This window comes from Cebidichthys violaceus, unplaced genomic scaffold, assembly GCF_023349555.1.
Source record: "Cebidichthys violaceus isolate CVI_PGR_0920_01 unplaced genomic scaffold, fCebVio1.0.p SCAF_16, whole genome shotgun sequence".
NCBI lineage: Eukaryota > Metazoa > Chordata > Actinopteri > Perciformes > Stichaeidae > Cebidichthys > Cebidichthys violaceus.
Genome location: NW_027176329.1, coordinates 11,903,318 through 11,921,041, shown reverse-complemented (window position 1 = coordinate 11,921,041; position 17,724 = coordinate 11,903,318). Strand labels below are relative to the sequence as shown.

The 17,724-nt window shown below is 45.1% G+C and overlaps 2 protein-coding genes across 2 annotated transcripts in view; both read left to right on the top strand.

Moving 5' to 3' along the window:
* The window catches only part of samd12 (sterile alpha motif domain containing 12), a 131,260-nt gene extending 123,391 nt beyond the window's left edge, over nt 1–7,869 (top strand). The window contains exon 5 of the mRNA XM_068711287.1: nt 7,627–7,869. Coding sequence (XP_068567388.1) covers nt 7,627–7,673 — 47 coding nt within the window. The 3' untranslated portion in view covers nt 7,674–7,869. The remainder of the gene's footprint in view (nt 1–7,626) is intronic.
* A 4,717-nt stretch (nt 7,870–12,586) lies between these two features.
* ext1b (exostosin glycosyltransferase 1b) overlaps nt 12,587–17,724 on the top strand; it is a 115,729-nt gene continuing 110,591 nt past the window's right edge. The window contains exon 1 of the mRNA XM_068711286.1: nt 12,587–14,575. Coding sequence (XP_068567387.1) covers nt 13,632–14,575 — 944 coding nt within the window. The 5' untranslated portion in view covers nt 12,587–13,631. The remainder of the gene's footprint in view (nt 14,576–17,724) is intronic.

Genomic DNA, 17,724 nt, shown 5'->3' with positions numbered 1-17,724 from the left:
TCAAAGCTCTCATACTTGTGCAACCAAAAACAGGAAATGACACCCCCCTCCCACACACACACACACACACACACACACACACACACACACTTTCCACGACAGACTGTATCATCTTCAAAATATCCTGAGTCACTAGTCTTATTTATAGTTTCCAGTTTTTTTAAACATAGGGTTTTAGTCATATGTGGACATCTGGAGTCCACTATTGCTGTTATTAAAGGGACAGTTCACCCCCCACCCCCAATCATAATTACATATGCAAAATTCAAAACTGCTCACAATAAGGTCTGTGGATTATCTTGAGTAACCGGGTCATAATTTCTAGAAAGACTTTTTCAAATGTTTTTTTGGGCGATTTGAGCACCACAAGCTAAGTCCCTTTATATGAGAGAGAAGGCAGACGTCTATACGGCCGATATCTCCAACACTAGGCGACCGACACCTGTTTTAAAGGTCAGGAATGAACTTTGAACTGCAGACTAGCAATCCTGAATGTGCTTAAGAAAAAAAACTTTTAAAATTTCCTGACAACCGGACAAACGCTATTTGGTGTTGAAGATCATGTGGTACAATCGAAAGCTCTACAAAAGCTACTAAATGGAATCAACAGTCAACAGCATTACAAGTCCAATGTGTTTCAAATGGTAAAGTTCTTTACTGAAGATGCATGTGTTTGGGAAGTAGTGAGCATACGACTGGATAAATGAGACTTGGATAGTTTGTAAATAGATGTTTTGATATAGTTTTGCTTTTTTTTTAAACCTGGCTTCCATTTACTTCAATTCATCCAGTCTTTTCTCTGTTTTCTTGTTTATATTCTCTGTTCACTGTGGAGGCATTCAAGAAAAAGTTTTCTTCAAGAATTAAACACACGGTGATACAAATGAAATTATTCCTTTCACCGTGCTATTAATTTACATTCATTTTGATGTGACTTTGTAATCACCACTTAAGAAGATCTTTCTGCCACATCTTATTGTCTTATTTAGCCAACGGAGTTGGCTCAGTTATCACGGACAGCTCTACTGTATCTTGCTGCATCTCCATGACAACTGAGCAAACTCCATATCTTGAGGAAGACCGTGGGATGTGGTTAGTACCCAGTAAAAAAAAAAAAAGAAGAGTATGTGGCTGTATGTATGTGTATATATAAAATCATTGCTTCTGAGGTCAAGGATAGACTTTCATGGATGAGTTAAATGCATATTTGTTTATCCTTTCCACTCAGGCAAGGTTTTCCTAGATTTATCTTAACAAAATAGGACATGTTTTGATCTGTTTCTTCACCCTGCTTTATGTCTTCAATGAGATCCTCAGTTTAGTCTTTTAATACTTCTACTTTTATAAACAGTAAATCTCTCTCTGTCTACATTATGAACAGCACGTCGTTTCGGATTGCCAGTTGAGCAATAAAATGTAATAAAAGAGTAACAGACATGTCAGTCTACACAAAGGTGGTCATGGGAACTTTGTCGGAAAGCGGCAGTTCCGAACCCTGTAAATGTTTGACGGGTGGCGTGTGGGAGCTTTGTCATCACAGTGAATGGAAAATGTTGTTCTTATCAGTGTGTCGGCTGCCCCTGGGCGATCTAACATGTGCCATTAATGTGGATGTGTCACCGCATTCACTCAGAGCTCAGTGAGTAATGAGAAACTCCCTAACTGTTAAACAGCATGCAAACAGATTTCATCAAACTTGATTTGCTACTCCGCAGTTCTTTCTTCTTTTTTTCCCACACTTTCTCCCTCCCTCCCTTCTCCCCTCCACACCTTACTCACTTTCATTCTCCGCCTACTCTTTACTTTTGCGCATCTAAACAAATTAGGAGCAAATGAGGAGGGAGGAGTGATATGGGTGCTGAGGCATGCCAGAATGTCAACAGATGACAAGCGGTGCAGATGGGGTTGTGTGTGTGTGTGTGTGTGTGTGTGTGTGTGTGTGTGTGTGTGGGGGGGGAGGGGGGGGGGGGGGGGGGGGGGGGGGGGGTAAGAAATAGAGAGAGATTGTGATGAAAAGAGAAAAAGTTCCCCTTAAAAAAAATCCAGACCTGAAAAGAAATGATTAATGAAGCCAGATGTTAGGCTTCTTTTAGCATGAATCATCGCATTCCCCTATGACAAAGCAAAAACTACCCCCCATTTCCCCCAAGCATAGGCGCAGCAGGCAAATTACTTCCCAGACTGTTGACAATAGAGACAAATCCAGGACTTTTCTGGCTTGAGCAACTCTCCTTGCCAGGTCAGGACAGTATATCGACTAAATGTTTCAGGCTTTTGTTTCATGCTGACATCACTTTATTCCAATCCATACCCCTCTGAAAAAACAAAAGAAGTCTCTTAAATAGATACACTCAGGCAGAACCACTTCAGAGCAGCTTGTTGACCAAGCTAATTGTGGCATGTGGGCAATCAAGTGGGTATGAATCCACGATGCCTCAACGATGATGTGAGAACACAACAGATCCTTCAGAGGCGCATTTACCAGCCACAGAGGCCCGACATCCTTTAAGAAATCAATGCAACTCAGCATGCTGTGCCAGCAATGTCAGCTTGGCATCTTTGACTGATTGAACATGTAGCAGCAAAATGAGTAGCAGGGTGGGATGAGATAAAGCACAGGAAGGGAATAGCTTTTTCTTTTAAGTTTCTAAAATGCATCTTTGCATGGCTTGACATAACACTACATATTTAGCATACATGTGAGCACTGTGCACGTACGCAGTAGAGTGTAATCACTGTCCTCATAAGTCCACGTCCACTATCAATGCCTATTCTCGTTCCTCCTGTTACTTTCTCAAGAGTTTGGGCTGCAGGCATGCTAATAACATTAGCTTCAAGCTAATAACGTTAGCCTCAAGTGCATACACATGCTCAAATATCTATAGATTGAAGACAACTTACCATTGTTCGTGCCATAACAAAAATGTGTTACACAGAGCATGCTCACTCTATATTATTGCTTATCAGTCTCGGAAACCAGTCGGTTATTGATTTAGCCTCTTGAGGCGAGAGAAAATATTTCTGGACTTCTGATGTATGGAACTGGAATAACAGGTAACTTCTATCTGGGCCAAGACTTTCTTTTCTGTGCACCGGTCAGTAGACAATGTAGTTGAAGTTGAGAGATGACCGGATTGTTTCATAAGTAGCCAGAGTACAAGCTAATTTTAAGATAATAAAAATCTATCGTCAAACTATAGCCGGTGGGTTCCAACATTACACTTCGGTGAATGCCTTCCGCCTCTCCGACCACTTCCGATACCAAAATATTTTGTAAAAAGGGGAGTAAATCTTTGGTATTTCTTGACGAAACAGTTTACGGATCCGTCCAGCACTTCTGTGCAGCATCTCTTGTTAAAGCACAGTTTGCTATACAATACAGTCAGTGAGAACTAGGTTTGGCTTTAATCTCTGTGCAGGTGGGATGTGTTTAGCCTAGCTTAGCATAAAGACTGGAAGCAAGGGGGAACAGGTACTCTACATCCAAAATTCAACAATACGCCCACCAACTACTCTAAACCTGACTTATTAACATACTGTATCTTGTTTGTTTAACATGTAGTTTTACCTGGCTTTGTGTTTAGAGGTTTTGATTCCACTCTTGGTGCTAAGCTAGGGATAAGGATGCTAACAGAGACGCAAAGTTGATATCACTTTTCTCATCTCCCTCTTAAAAAGAAAACAAATACGCATATTCCCAATATGTCAAACTATCGTTTTAAGGACATGGGGAGATTTCTGACTTATGACGATGGAAGTTGCTGTGTTCCTCTGTCAGACTCTGGTTCCTCTATTCAGCCCGGTTGGTTAAGTCTTAGCATCGGCTCCATGGTCCTCATAGGGTGTGTTTTGCTAATAACCCATGAGTAAATTGGGCCAGCCATAAAACATCAGCTGAAGCTGTTGTTAACTTCTCATGTCAGAAAGCTCGTTTCAAATCCCAAACGGAACTCCACCAGCCCAATGTAACCTCCAGCAGTAATAAAACATAAGAGGGACCTAATGCACATAGCCAGAAGGCAGCCGGGCCTCAGTCATCTGTGTGACTTAGTGTTGAGCCCTCTCCAACAGAGGAGGCCATCCATAATTAACCCCGCACTGTCATGTCAAGGCAGCAGTCATAACATGTCCTCACGTGTCATTCTAACCTTTTTCCCCGCATCATTTTCTCCGCCGTCAACTCATCACCCAGATCTGTCGCTCCCCACATAAGGACTGCTGTGAGAGAGGGCGAGGGAGAAGGCTTTGATCTGCTGCGTTTCCTTCACAGCGTCTCTCTCAAAGGCTTTGGACGGCAAATGATATTCGGAACAGAGGGAGAAAAATGTGTTTCTCATTTGCTTTTGTCGAGGGTGATTCCTGTGATTTATTCCCTGTTAGTAAGGAGTGATTGAGCTATTTGGCCGTAGGGTAACCATCGCTATCAACATCTGTTGTTCTCAGCAAAAACTAAAGTATATTGTGTCGTTTCCTGTTTCCTTCTCTGCATATTCCCTTCTCATCTCTCTAAATCTTAATACTTCTTTGTATGAATACAGATTTCATTAATTCCGGAGATGGGGAAATGGGCAATTAAAATGTATGAATCAAAGCAGAGGAAGCAGAGAGTGCAATTGACTGAGTCAAAGGGTCAGAGAGGCTAAGTCAGAGAGAAAGAAGGAACAAGAAAAAGAGCAAGATACGGTGATTAAAACGTGAAAGAAGGAGATTGATTTGCGTAGCTTTGACTAGAAACAGAAATAAGGGCCAATCAAATGTATGAGGGAGAGTAAAGTGAGAGAATTCTAAGCGCAAGAGAGTCAAATCGGACACGGGAACCATATAGACACAGACAGAATGATAGAGAATGAGATTTAAAGATTGATTTGCCTTAAACTGGAACCTGAAATAGTATAGAGAAATTAAAAAGTGCTTCTAGCCACGCTAGCGGCGCGTGGCTCTAGGGATGGTGGTCGTTTGGTTGGTTCACCACTTTGTTCCAGACTGAAATATCTTAATTTGTGGATGGCTTGTCAGGATATAAAAATATGTCATCCCTGCAACACACTATTCTTTTGTTGTAATCTCCTCCTTCCACACTGTTACAATACTCTTTGTCCTGTTGTTATTACAGACACATCTGAACTAACGGCAGGCCCTTGACTCGACTATTGGACTCGTCTCTTCTGTTGTGCCGTGGCGTTTAACCTGCAAGCGTCAAGGACTTAAAGCAAATGATGTTCATTAAAGGCTGCTAAAAAGACTTAAATGCTAAATAATACAACAATTGTTTTTCAAAGAAAGAACTTACATATGAAGCGAGTCGCATGACATACTGGTGAGTGAGGCTCCGTTCCAAAGCAGGATTTGTATTTGTTCGCCTTGCTACAAATTCAAGTGGGATTTTAAATGATGCCTTCTTTCTTCTAGTACAGAACCTGGAAGATCAAAGCCTCCCCGTGCCTCGTTACGGCCTCAGAGAGTATGGCTGTAGACTCTCATTCCCCGGTACAAGAACACAACCCCTAGTGTTCCAACGATCTCACGATCCTCGCGCCAATAACTCCTCACTCGATACCAAATACCCGGCGGCCAACAGCACAGACGTGGCGAGGGCCGAGGTTGGTTAGCCTACAGTGCAAACTGGGTTAGAGTTCAAAGGGCCGAGGAGAGCGAGCACCGCTCTGATCTTTGGCAGGGGAGTTAAACCATTAACATTCACCCTGCACAACCAGGCTTTACCCCCTCAAAGACAGGGAGGAGGTTCATACAGTATGCGGAGGGAATGTGCAGCATATATACAGTATTCATAAATGTGTGTGTGTGTGTGTGTGTGTGTGTGTGTGTGTGTGTGTGCGCTTGTGCTTCTAATCCGAGAGGAGTATGACGTATGACAATGTGCTGTTTGTATGGAAACAACTGCTGGAAGGATAGAAAACAGGCCGTATAGGAGTATATATGGTCTGGTTTCCACGCTCACCCGCTCAGTGGGATTACTTCAGTCCATTTATCATTCCATATGAGTGTGGCTTGCTTGGGTAATTGTAAATTAAGTGGATTACCGCGCAGTATAGTCCCTGAGGGAATTAGAGAATCTCTGAATGGATGCAAAATCCCATCGTACTGTAGCCAGCAGGTCCCACAGCCGCATCAGCACTTTCTGAGGCAATGATACCAGCATGAGCTCCTTTGATTGATACTGATTCAATATCAGCACGGTAGATTTAATGATGCTGCCAGTCATTACGTCTCAGCTCCCTAAAATGGGGCCCACGTTTCAAGTGAACGGCACGCTCAGCGCCAAGTGCACTTGAGAATAGGTGTTTCACAGGGATGTGCTGAAACACCCTTTCACCAGCAGGAGCACTTTCCCACCCCGTTCAGCCAAGACAAGAGGTTTTCACCTTTTAATTAGAAAGTTGGAAAGTGAGCGAGGACAAAGCATATGTAAAGCTGCTCTTTCAGGGTCTTCTGCGTAAAACGAAATGACAAGACGCATTCTTTTTTTTTCTTTTTTTCTCCAGGCTTCAGTGGCCTTACACCCTCCAAATCCACCCCCCCCGAAATCAAAATCCACCTCGAATGTATTGCGGCGGAATACAAATGAGCAAGAAGTGGCAGGGGTTTCTGCTTTAATGAGGACAAAAACCTATCACCACATCGAACCTGAAACGCTTCATTTGCTGCTGCCTGCCAGCCGGGACTTCCCAGTAGAATTCCAGGGGTTAAAACGGTAGAGGTTCAGCGCAGCTCGCTCACAGCCCTGGCAACAAACGATGGCCTCCCTCCCACACCCCCGAACATTTAAACCCAGCTCGGTTTGCCCAAAGCAATCTCGGCTCAGGAGTCGAAAAGGTCACTTTAAATAAATAAAGAACGGGGGAGATCACTAGGCATCCCACACACGGAGGGAGCAGCACTTTGAAAGGATAGCCAAGGCTACACCATTTAGCATTCAGTAGCCTGAAGCAACGACGCTGGCAGTCTGAGAACACAAAGTCCGAGACCAGGTTGGCTCCCACTCACTTGCCACTGCTGCATCAGCCACGTTGCTCTTTTAGCAAAAAAAACAACCTGTTTGTCGCTGCACCATTTGCTGTTGTCATCTATGAGAAGAGACAACCATATGGATTTAATTCATCGGCTCAGGTTGAGGCCCGGCCGTTGTGTACCACCATCACACTACGTACACATTCCTATATCTCTCTCTCAACCTTAACCCTCTAAAAGTTTGCACTGAATAATCACTGGTAAACGGTAACACAGGTGACAGGACTAGAAACAGAAAACCCTTTGTGTTATTTTCTGAATCTCACAAATAAAAAGCAGTTCTGTCGTAGAGGAAGAGCACACTCCCTGTGAGACCATGCAGGCAGGATTACGCACCACATCAGCGGCACTCCATTCTCAGGTTTTAGGAGGGAACTTCACAAGCCTTTTAAAAAGTAAAATCAATTGGATGTGTGACTCGTTACTCACACACAACTAAAATACTGTCTCGGGTGCATAACCAAGCCAGGTGCATGGACCCAAACACACACACACACACACACACACACACACACACACAGCACCCCTGAGATACAGTATTTTTGGGCATATGAACACCTTGATACACACACACACACATGGCCTTTGTGTTTGCAGGAGCCCAGCTTGTTACATCATCAAGAGGGGAGTTTATCAGCGACTGATCAGCAGCAGCCTGAAGACTCTCAAAGGCTGTTTTGTCTTCGTCCTGCCTGAAACTCCCTGAACCCACAGGTTACCTTGCAGCAGTGGGTATTTGTTTACCGCGGCCTGAATTTGCAAGTCTTTATCGCGGCTGCCTGCCGTCACTGAGGGGAAGTGCTTTGCTTTGATTTGTCTATTCATTCAGGACATATAACTATTAAAACTACTTTATTATCTGGTACTGGTTGTGATCTTATTATTTCATTATTTTTGTCAACATAGGGTGTAGAAGTTCCCTAAGTCCCATTAATCTAGCATTTTCTGCTTCATTTGATAGTGAGAGAGACGGACAGGGAATGCAGGGGAGAGGGGGGGGGTGACATGTAACAAAGGGCCCTGAGCCGGACTCGAACCCTGCTCCCTGCTGTGGGAAGAACTTTGCCTTAAAGGGGAAGTACACACACTTTCAAAATTCATACACATCTTTCCTATGGTCTCAGACAGTCCAAAAATATTAGTGAACACAAACAACTTCTCTCCCAAATCCCAAAACTAGAGTGCTAAAACTAAAATTTGTGGTGTCATCAAGTGTATAAGGGTATATGGGTACATGTTCTCTTTTCCCACTGAGAACACTACAATAGAATACAAAACAAAACAAAATCTGTCTTATGTCAATGCAGCAGCTCCATACTTCATAACTGATGACATCTCAAGTTTGCTTCTCTGGTGTCTGGCTTTGAGAGAGAGAGAGAGTAGCTCATACTCACTAATATTGATTGAAATGTCCTCGGCCGTGGAAACAACATATTAGATTTCATAATTTAGGTAGTTCTCCCCTTTAATAGTTTGTGCTTTACCTACGTGAGCGCGCCAAATTCTTACATATTTCTTTTTTTTACCACGTGAATGACTCAATCTGCTGAAACTAATTATAATTATAACCAACAGGTAAAAAGAAAACCATGACCCAAACAGTGAAAGAAAGGAAATTTATTCCCCCTCTTGAGTCCACATGAGGACTAGAAACCAGATGTTCAGCTTCACAGAAATGTTTTTGTGATATTCCAAATAGGACGATAGACATAAAAAAAAAAAAAAGAATTACTTACTGTTGCGCCAAAGAGGCCTCAACATGTCCTTGTTCTTTTTGTGGAGCACAAGCAAAAATATTAGCACATTTATTGTGTTACTAAGAAACATTATGCTGACCATGTATTTTTTATTTTATTTTAGTTCATGTTGTACAAGTTGCACAAGGAGACGTGTCATGTCCAGCGACCATCTCTGTTTTGAAGAGGCACAACTTAGGGAACAGGTTCAAAGAAAATTATTTATTGCACAGCAGACAGATACATTTTTCATCCAGATGGTTAGAAAAATCTTTGAGGAATTTGGAAATACCTTGAAAAACCAGCGGTAAGCGTTCTCAGGCGACCTTGTGGGTTTTACAAAGCTCTCTAATGATTTATTTTTCTCAAAATGTAATAGCTCTGTACTCTGTAGCTCTGGGACTCAGATGTAATTGTAGCACACGAGCGGCACAAACTGGGGCAATAAAAAAGTAAGAATCAAGTTAAGTCATCCTGCTAGATTTCAACTTTACACATTGGCACTGGGAGATATTTCTACAAAAACTTTGAACTTTAACACTCTAGGTACCAAAATGTAATGAAGACACATAACATCCCAGCCAGTGTGTAAGAGTTTTATATCAAATATAACTATTGATCTCTTTGGACAGAGTGTTTGCTTTTCCCTGTATGTAAAAATGTGTCACTTTGTTTCTCCACTCATGGGGCAATTTCCTGCACAAGGCCATGGTACAGTATAAAGATACTCTTCTATAATTCAAACACACTATTTCATTCATTAAAAAAAACTATTTTATATAACAATCTTGCTTTGTCCAGGTATTATACTGTTTCACAGGTGACGAGGCTCTCTCACCTTCTCATATCTCAGACCTGCTGCAGTCTTGTGAAGGAGAAGTGTGCGTGATTGAAGACGGGAATTTTTTTCGGGGGTGGAAATATTAGAAGTGTACACAAGGAAGGATGAAGGGAAGGGAGTGAGGCGAAGCTCCCTGGAACGACTCCCAGTCCTCACCGCTGTCATGCAGAGACCACACAGCTCCAAAGCGTTCCAAAGCAGTCTGGATACACTGGGGATGAACCGGGGGTACGTGGTGCCTTCGATGGTGCAGCAGTTAACACCTGCAGTCTCTGCTCCAGCTCTGCTGTGTCTCAGATCCAGAGAAATGCATAATGACGTGAACAACCCACGACACATTAGCAAGACACAAGCATTTATCAAGAGAACATCTCTATTCAGATTACACCATCTTTCAAGAGTCATTTAGCAGCTATACGTTAATTCCATTAGAGTTGGAGGCATTTAAAGGAGACACATCTTGCTCATTACCAGGTTCATATTTGTATTTTGGGTTTCTACTGTAACACATTTACATGCTTTAATGTTAAAAAAAACACAATGTTTTTCTCGTACTGTCTGTCTGAATATACCTGTATTCACCTTCTGTCTGTTTTAGCGCCTGTCTCTTTAAGCCCACCTCCCGAAAAAAAGCCCAGCCTGCTCTGATTGATTGGCGTTATCCGTCTGCGCTGTCACCGTCTTCACAGCGTCACTGCACTCACTATGTGTGTGTCAACTACACTGAGTTTAGCGACACTTCTACCATCGACTGTATAGTTGTGACATCACAACGTTACAGGAGTAAAGGCACAGTTTGTAAAAAAAGATGTGCTGTGCGTGTTTCTCCATGGATTGAGTCTTTTGATACTGTAACAGTATTTAAATAGCACCTAGACCTGCTTTATCATTAAAAAAATGCTCTCTTTCTACAATATGGGACCTTTGAGAGCAAAGTACCCCAGGCATCAACAACAAGATTGTCAACAGTGAGGCAGTGGTGGTAAGTTGGCCAGCTGTGTGTCTTTTCCATCAGAGTGCAGAGTTAAGGCCCGTGTATAAAGAAACTAAAGAGAAAATGCAAGGCTGCTTGCTACCTGTTATGGGGTGCAAATAGCCATAGACAGAGAATTCACGGTTCATATTTTCCTATATTATACTGCTTGACATTGGATTAAGCAGGACAAGTAAGATGGGAGCAGCCTTCTGGAACCGCATTCATCACCAGCATATTCCGATGACGAGCGCTGGCCAACCGCAGGATCCTGGCCTGTCTCCCAGCCAGCCCGGCTAATTAGTCCCCCCTCTTCGGAGCTAATTGGCCGATAAAAAATGAGGATGGCCTCTTCACCCAGCCGGAGTGTTTTGCCACCAAATGGCAGTGGGGAGGATTATGCGGGCTTATGAGGCATGGTGACACTCAGCGAGAAACGCTCCTCTGATATTAATTCGCTTGTCAAGGGGGTCGACTCCGCCGTGTCACTTTGCTTCTTCTCTTTTTTTAGTGAACACAAGAAAACTTTTGTCTGGCATTGACTTCCGACAAGTTGTTCTAATGGAGCGCCTTCACGTCTAAAATATTTTACTGTGCTAGTTTATGAGTCAAATTACCAATGATGTCATTCTTTTCCACAGTCCAGTTCTTTCTTTCAGAAAATTCTTTTCCAGAATCCTGAAGGCAATGTGAGCATTACAGCATGTTACAGGCAAATTGCACAGGGCTAGTCTTACTTTTAGAGTTTTTGTGGCTTCTAATTGTTGTTTTTTTGCTCCGTCTTTGGGACTGTGGGCCAGCAATTCTGGATTCCCATGGCAATCTACCTGATTGCAAAAATTTTAACAAAAGCACCCCTTGCAATTCTCTCCATCCCCATTTCCTGTCTGCCACTATAGCTGTCCAAATAAAGGCAATAAATGCAATTGTTGACATTGTTGTCAATGTTTCTTAATGTGGGACAATAAACTCTGATACAAACAAATAAATAAGTAATATGGTAGGCTAATGTGCTACCTGTGTGCTGAATACAAAAACAAATGAACTTTGTAAGTCTTATTGTAAGTCGCTTTGGATAAAAGCGTCTGCTAAATGACTGTAATGTAATGTAATGTAACTTAGAATCATATTGCTGTTAGTGACAGAAAGCAAGAAAGAAAGACAGACAGAAAATGGAATATGACATTTTTCACAAATTAATAAATAAATAAACTATAGGTGTACAAAACAATGTGCAAGCCACAGTATGTGGTAAATATGAATAGAAATTGTTAATGTATATTGTGCCTTTAGTGGGTTATTAGAAAGAAGCTCATATAAAATTATTACAAATAAAGAAAAGCATACACATGTGTACACCTACTCTCAAATGTCCACATTTTGGTGCCAAATATTAAAAAAATGTCAGCTTATCCTGTGCCGCAGTTTTTGTCCTCACTCTTTATCTGAATATTTATGGATCAAAGATCAAAACTGGACACATAAAAGTTAAAGAGATAGTGAATATCAGTTCCAGAAACAGTCAAGTCAAGACAGTTTATAGAGCATGCTGTAGCCTATAAAAAAACAATAAATAATGACCTAAGTATACTACTTTAAGGAAACATTAAAAATAAGATTAGAAAAAAATTGAAATAGCACAGAGATAAATAAGCACATCTGTGTAATACACAAGTAAAAGCTACCATACCCATAAATTATGAGCGTAAAGCAAAATAACAGTTTCTGACTTGATACAACCAGAATGTGTGCAGACATGTGACTGAATATCATCTCAATATAACCTCTCAGTGGAAATATTTCTAATGAGGTGTGCTTTGCTCTCTGGCACAACTCCAAACGACTTCCATAGGCTCACAATTAGATAATTTGCACATGCAAAAGACCCCGGTTATGAATGGGTGCATTCCCCGAAGGTCCCGCCTCTTCCGTTCCCACAGACGGACCAATCAGCGGCGCCGGTGGGCATCGATGGGACGGCACCGTCAGCTGCCGTCGTGTCGGGATTGGAATGTTACGGACTAACAATCGGGACGACTGAGCACTCGGTAATTGGACACTAGGATCAAGGAATCCCGTCTTTTTTTGAACATTTTTCTCAGCTATCCGCCCGGTGTGTGGTTAGCCTCCGTTCGCCTCGTGTCGACCGGATAACTTCGCGTGCGGCGCGGCTCCCCGGCCGATGTGTTTTTTCATGTTAAATCGGCGCGTGCGAGGGCAGTGTGTGTGGAGGTTGTGATAAATAAGAAGAGAAATGCAGGGATTCGTCAGGTTACAGTTGTACCGCTGAGCTGCTCCTGCGCTACGCCGCTTCTTCCTCCGGTGTGTTTTTGTGTGTGTTGCTTCTCTTCACACGGGACCATGGAGCGATAAAAGAGGGGGAATAGGACGAATTCAGCCGGAGGCTTTTTGGATTCGAGCGCGGCGGCACCACGCCGACGGGTCTTTACGCTCCCTGGTCAAATGTGTTTGCGAGTTTAACATTCAAACCGGGGTATACCTTTCCGTCTGGGAGAGCCTCGGGGACCCCTGCCGCTGCTCGCCCGGACACACACACACACACACACACACACACACACACACACACACACACACACACACACACACACACACACACACACACACACACACACACACACAGAGAGAGAGAGAGAGTTCCCAGACGGCTGCCGGACAGTTTTCCATTTGAATCGCCCCGTACAGGCAGCCTGAATGAGGGCGAGGAGAAGCGCCGGGGAAGAGAGTCGCCGCCGCGTGTGATTGTGTCCGAGCGGGTCCGGGGAGGCACGGAGCTTTTACCGTAGGCGCGCGTGCGATATGGTGAAACTCTACAGAAGAGGGAGAACGGGACAATACTTTTAACAACAAAAGAAAATCGCCCACATGCACTGGATCAATTGCTGGATTTGGGAACCGAATACGCAGAAGGGGGGTTGGGGATCCGTGGAGGCTGCCGGAGGATGGAGCGGTGCAGCCGGGGTTGGTGAGAGCCTAACTTCGGGCCACTTTACATTTTTTATTCCTAAACGACTCGCCCCTGTTGCCAGGACACATGCAGGCCAAAAAACGCTACCTGATCCTGCTCTCCGCCGGTGCGTGTCTGGCGCTTCTCTTCTGCCTCGGAGGGGTTCAACTTCCAGCGGCGAGCAGGAGCCGGCATGACCGCAGCCGAAACGGGTACCGGCCCGACCAGCCCTGGCCTCACTTCTCGGACCCGTTACACCTTTTCCTGCCCTTGGATCAGACGGACACCGAGGAGTACAACCTGCACATATCTCCGAGGCAGAAGAGGGACGTCAACACGAGTGTTTACAAAGGCAAGCGGTGCCGCATGGACTCCTGCTTTGATTTCTCTCCGTGTCAGAAGAACGGATTCAAAGTTTACGTTTACCCGCAGCAGAAGGGGGAGAAGATCTCCGAGAGCTATCAGAATATTTTATCGGCCATCGAGGGCTCCGGGTTTTACACCTCGGACCCCGGGCAAGCGTGTCTGTTCATCCTGAGTCTGGACACTCTGGACCGGGACCAGCTGTCCCCACAATACGTCCACAACCTAAAGACCAAGGTCCAGAACCTGCCCCTGTGGAACGACGGCAGGAACCACCTCATATTTAACCTGTACTCGGGGACGTGGCCGGACTACACGGAAGACCTGGGCTTCGACATCGGCCAGGCCATGTTGGCAAAGGCCAGCATCAGCACCGAGAACTTCCGGCCCAGCTTCGACGTGTCCATCCCGCTCTTCTCCAAGGAGCACCCGAGGACCGGCGGGGAGCGGGGCTTCCTCAAGTACAACTCGATCCCGCCTTTCAGAAAGTACATGCTGGTGTTCAAGGGGAAGCGCTACCTGACGGGCATCGGCTCGGACACCAGGAATGCCCTGCACCACGTGCACAACGCGGAGGACGTGGTGCTGCTCACCACCTGCAAGCACGGCAAGGACTGGCAGAAGCACAAGGACGCGCGCTGCGACAAGGACAACGCCGAGTATGACAAGTAAGTCGTGGTTAATTGGTGGTGGGGGGGATGTTTCTTTTGATGCGCTCAAACTTTTGGGCACATGATCCGGGCGTTTGGAGCTGTCACACCCCCTCCCTCTCCCCCCCAAAACAACAGTCTTAAGGTGTGTGTGTGTGTGTGTGTGTGTGTGTGTGTGTGTGTGTGTGTGTGTGTGTGTGTGTGTGTGTGGAGCCATTTCAATTCTCATGACTTTCCCAAATTGAAAAATAGGGATTAAATACTACCTCCAAATATAGATCTTTTTTTTAATCAAATCTAGAGTCATAAATCGCAGTGTAAACCCATTAGCTATCAGTGAATGTGAGCCCTGTAAAGACCCCCAACTGCAGCTCATATAGTTAACCAAGCTTTTTATGCCCCCCCCCCCCCTACATGACTGTGCTCCCTTTCAAGCATGAAGTGAAAAGCTCTCCAGCCTAGTCTATTAGCTCCCTGGACACCCTCCCCTCCCTCCTTTCCTATGAAGGAATTCACCTCCCCTCCCTCCTCCTCCTCCTCCACCTTCCACCTCCACTCCATGGGAACACTGCAGCCTTCACCAGGATATGCAGGGACACGTCTGATTTTGCAGCCCTGCGCTCGGTGCAAACTAAGTAAAAGTCAACGGTGGGAGTTCTCGCACTGGAAATGGTCAGAACCGCCGCTCCGGTGTACCTTCGCTGCGTCCTGGAAAAACCGAAGAAGCGCGCGCAGTGGCGTGCGAACAAGTTTGGTTGAAAGATGAAGTGATTTAGTGTGAATAAATCAGCCGTAATAGGTTAATTATCACCTTCATTTCTGAGAGTTAGTGCCATCCTTCCCGCTTAGCCCCCAGGGCTAGTTGATTACCTCTAATTTTGGAGGTCTACCGTTATGTCAAGGTGGTAATTAATGATTCCCCCCCCAAACACACCTTTCCCCTTTCCCTTTGGGGATCCGCAGCTGCACTTGAACACTTGGTATGTTTCAGTATTGAAGGCGATTGGTGTCTGAGGTTTACATAGCCGGCTTACGTGGCGAACTCCGCTGTCGAGTTCACTTCTCTGTGAGTGACACCGATTTGATCTGCATTTATCAGCTTGTCCCGTGGATCCCGGGCCTTTTCGTGAAGCCTGGATGGACTCGGGCATGTGTAAACAGCACTTGTCGACATTGTTCCTACTAGTGGTTGTGTTTGTTTCCCTGTATACACACACACACACACACACACACACACACACACACACACAGTTTTACGGTTAAGGGGAAGGACGGATGGTGAGCATACGGAAAGTTAACCTACACATATTTCTGTGTGTGTGTGTGTGTGTGTGTGGGGGGGGGGGGGGGGACCACTTGCACATCGCTTTGCAAGGGGAATTGACTCTCTTTGAACTTGAAATGAACTCTAAAACCTCCGTACAGACAGATGATGCCAAAAAGTGAACTCTAACAAAACTTTACAAGCATGCACTTGTCGATCCATTCGTCATCCCCCCCCCCCCCCCCACTCGTTCTCTCCCTCGCCGTCTTCCCCCCGGATGCCTTGGGCTCGGCGTCACCTGGAGAGATATGTCATCCATTATCTGACATTCCAGTCGCCACCGGACGGCCCACCTCTGCTCCGCTCACGGCTCAGTTCCCAGAGCTGCCCTCCTTCTCCGGAACATGTCGGTGCCACAGTCAGCTGCCGTTCAGGGAACTGAAGCTCTCGCTGCCCGCACTTTCCACTGCAGTGGGCTTCACGGCTGGTTTATTTTTGATCAATACCGCCGGCCCGTTAGTCATTTCATTTCCAGCATCGACACTGCATCGGATTTCTGTCCCCGCCTCAAACTCAATGAATCCAATTTCATTTCCACACAACACTTTTAGAGCATTTAGCGCACTTATTAAACTCCTCCCACTTTTTCGTCGTACCCGTGTTTGAGAATCGAGTTATCTGCTTTTTTTTAATGTGGGTTTAGATTGCTAGCCTACTTTGGCACCTGGCAACATAGTGAAACTAATAACATTTAAAGCATTTTTTCTCCTCCTTTCTTTAATCAAAGTGATGCATTTCGTTTGAGTCTAATTCAAACCCCTTTGGATGCCAGCCCTTGCTTTGCTTAAAAAACCCTGACGTAGCTCCCTCGGGTACACAGATCCACGTGTAGCCCGCCGGTCTCGGCGCTCCGCCTCCATAAGGCTGAGGGCGGACAGGCGATGCCTTGCGGGGAAGCTGTGGTTCAGACTCAGGAATGCACACACGTGTCAGAGCAGCTGTTTGCGGCTGAGGAGGGAGCATCGCCCAAAGCAGGCCGGCTGGCTGTGCAGTATTACACATACGTACCTGGATGCTCTGTGAGTGTAGCATCGCACATGACGTGGGACGCTCTGGCCTCCTCTTCTCTCGTTGTTTACGGTCCACATGCATCCACCCACCAACCACAAAAATATGCACGCACGCACACACACACACACACACGCTGCCACGGCTGGTGGCTATGCTACGTCCAATCTCACCTTCGCCTCCTGACCTTTCACCTCGTTGCCTTCCTGAGGAATGCTGCTCTATAAAAGGAATGCAGCAGCAGGAGGGCACACAGGGAGCTGGTGTATAGGCACTTGAATCAGCTCTCACACACTCGCACACGATGCGCCATGCTGCGCACATTTATTCAATTGATTTTCTTAGCTGCAATAGCTTTCAATTGGAGTCACTCCGGTCCACTTCCATGGCCAAGCGCTGATGAAAGAGCCCCATTCACTGCTACATTATCCAGTGAGTTTTCAGCGCCGCTGACAATGATCCCAGGAGCGGACAGTGAAAGGCTGTTACAGGCCCGACAATTGAAAAAAATTCACGTTGAGCGCCACAGTATGCCTTGTGGTGACTAAACCTCCTTTCCTGGCGCACTCCTTCCTAGATATGTAATACTTTCTGTTTCCAGCTCTGCGTGATCTCATATTGTGGGAAATAAACCTCATTTCTATTAAATAGGAAGTCACATTTTATGGACTTCCTGTTTTTCGATACTGAATTACTTCAGGCAGGATGTTTTGTTGTACTACGTCACCTAACGAGGACTAAAGGTCATTCACTTTCCCTCTACATGAAGGATTACTTCATACATGTAGCCCAACATTAGACCCAGGATGTGAGTACTGCGGCGAGCATGTTATCC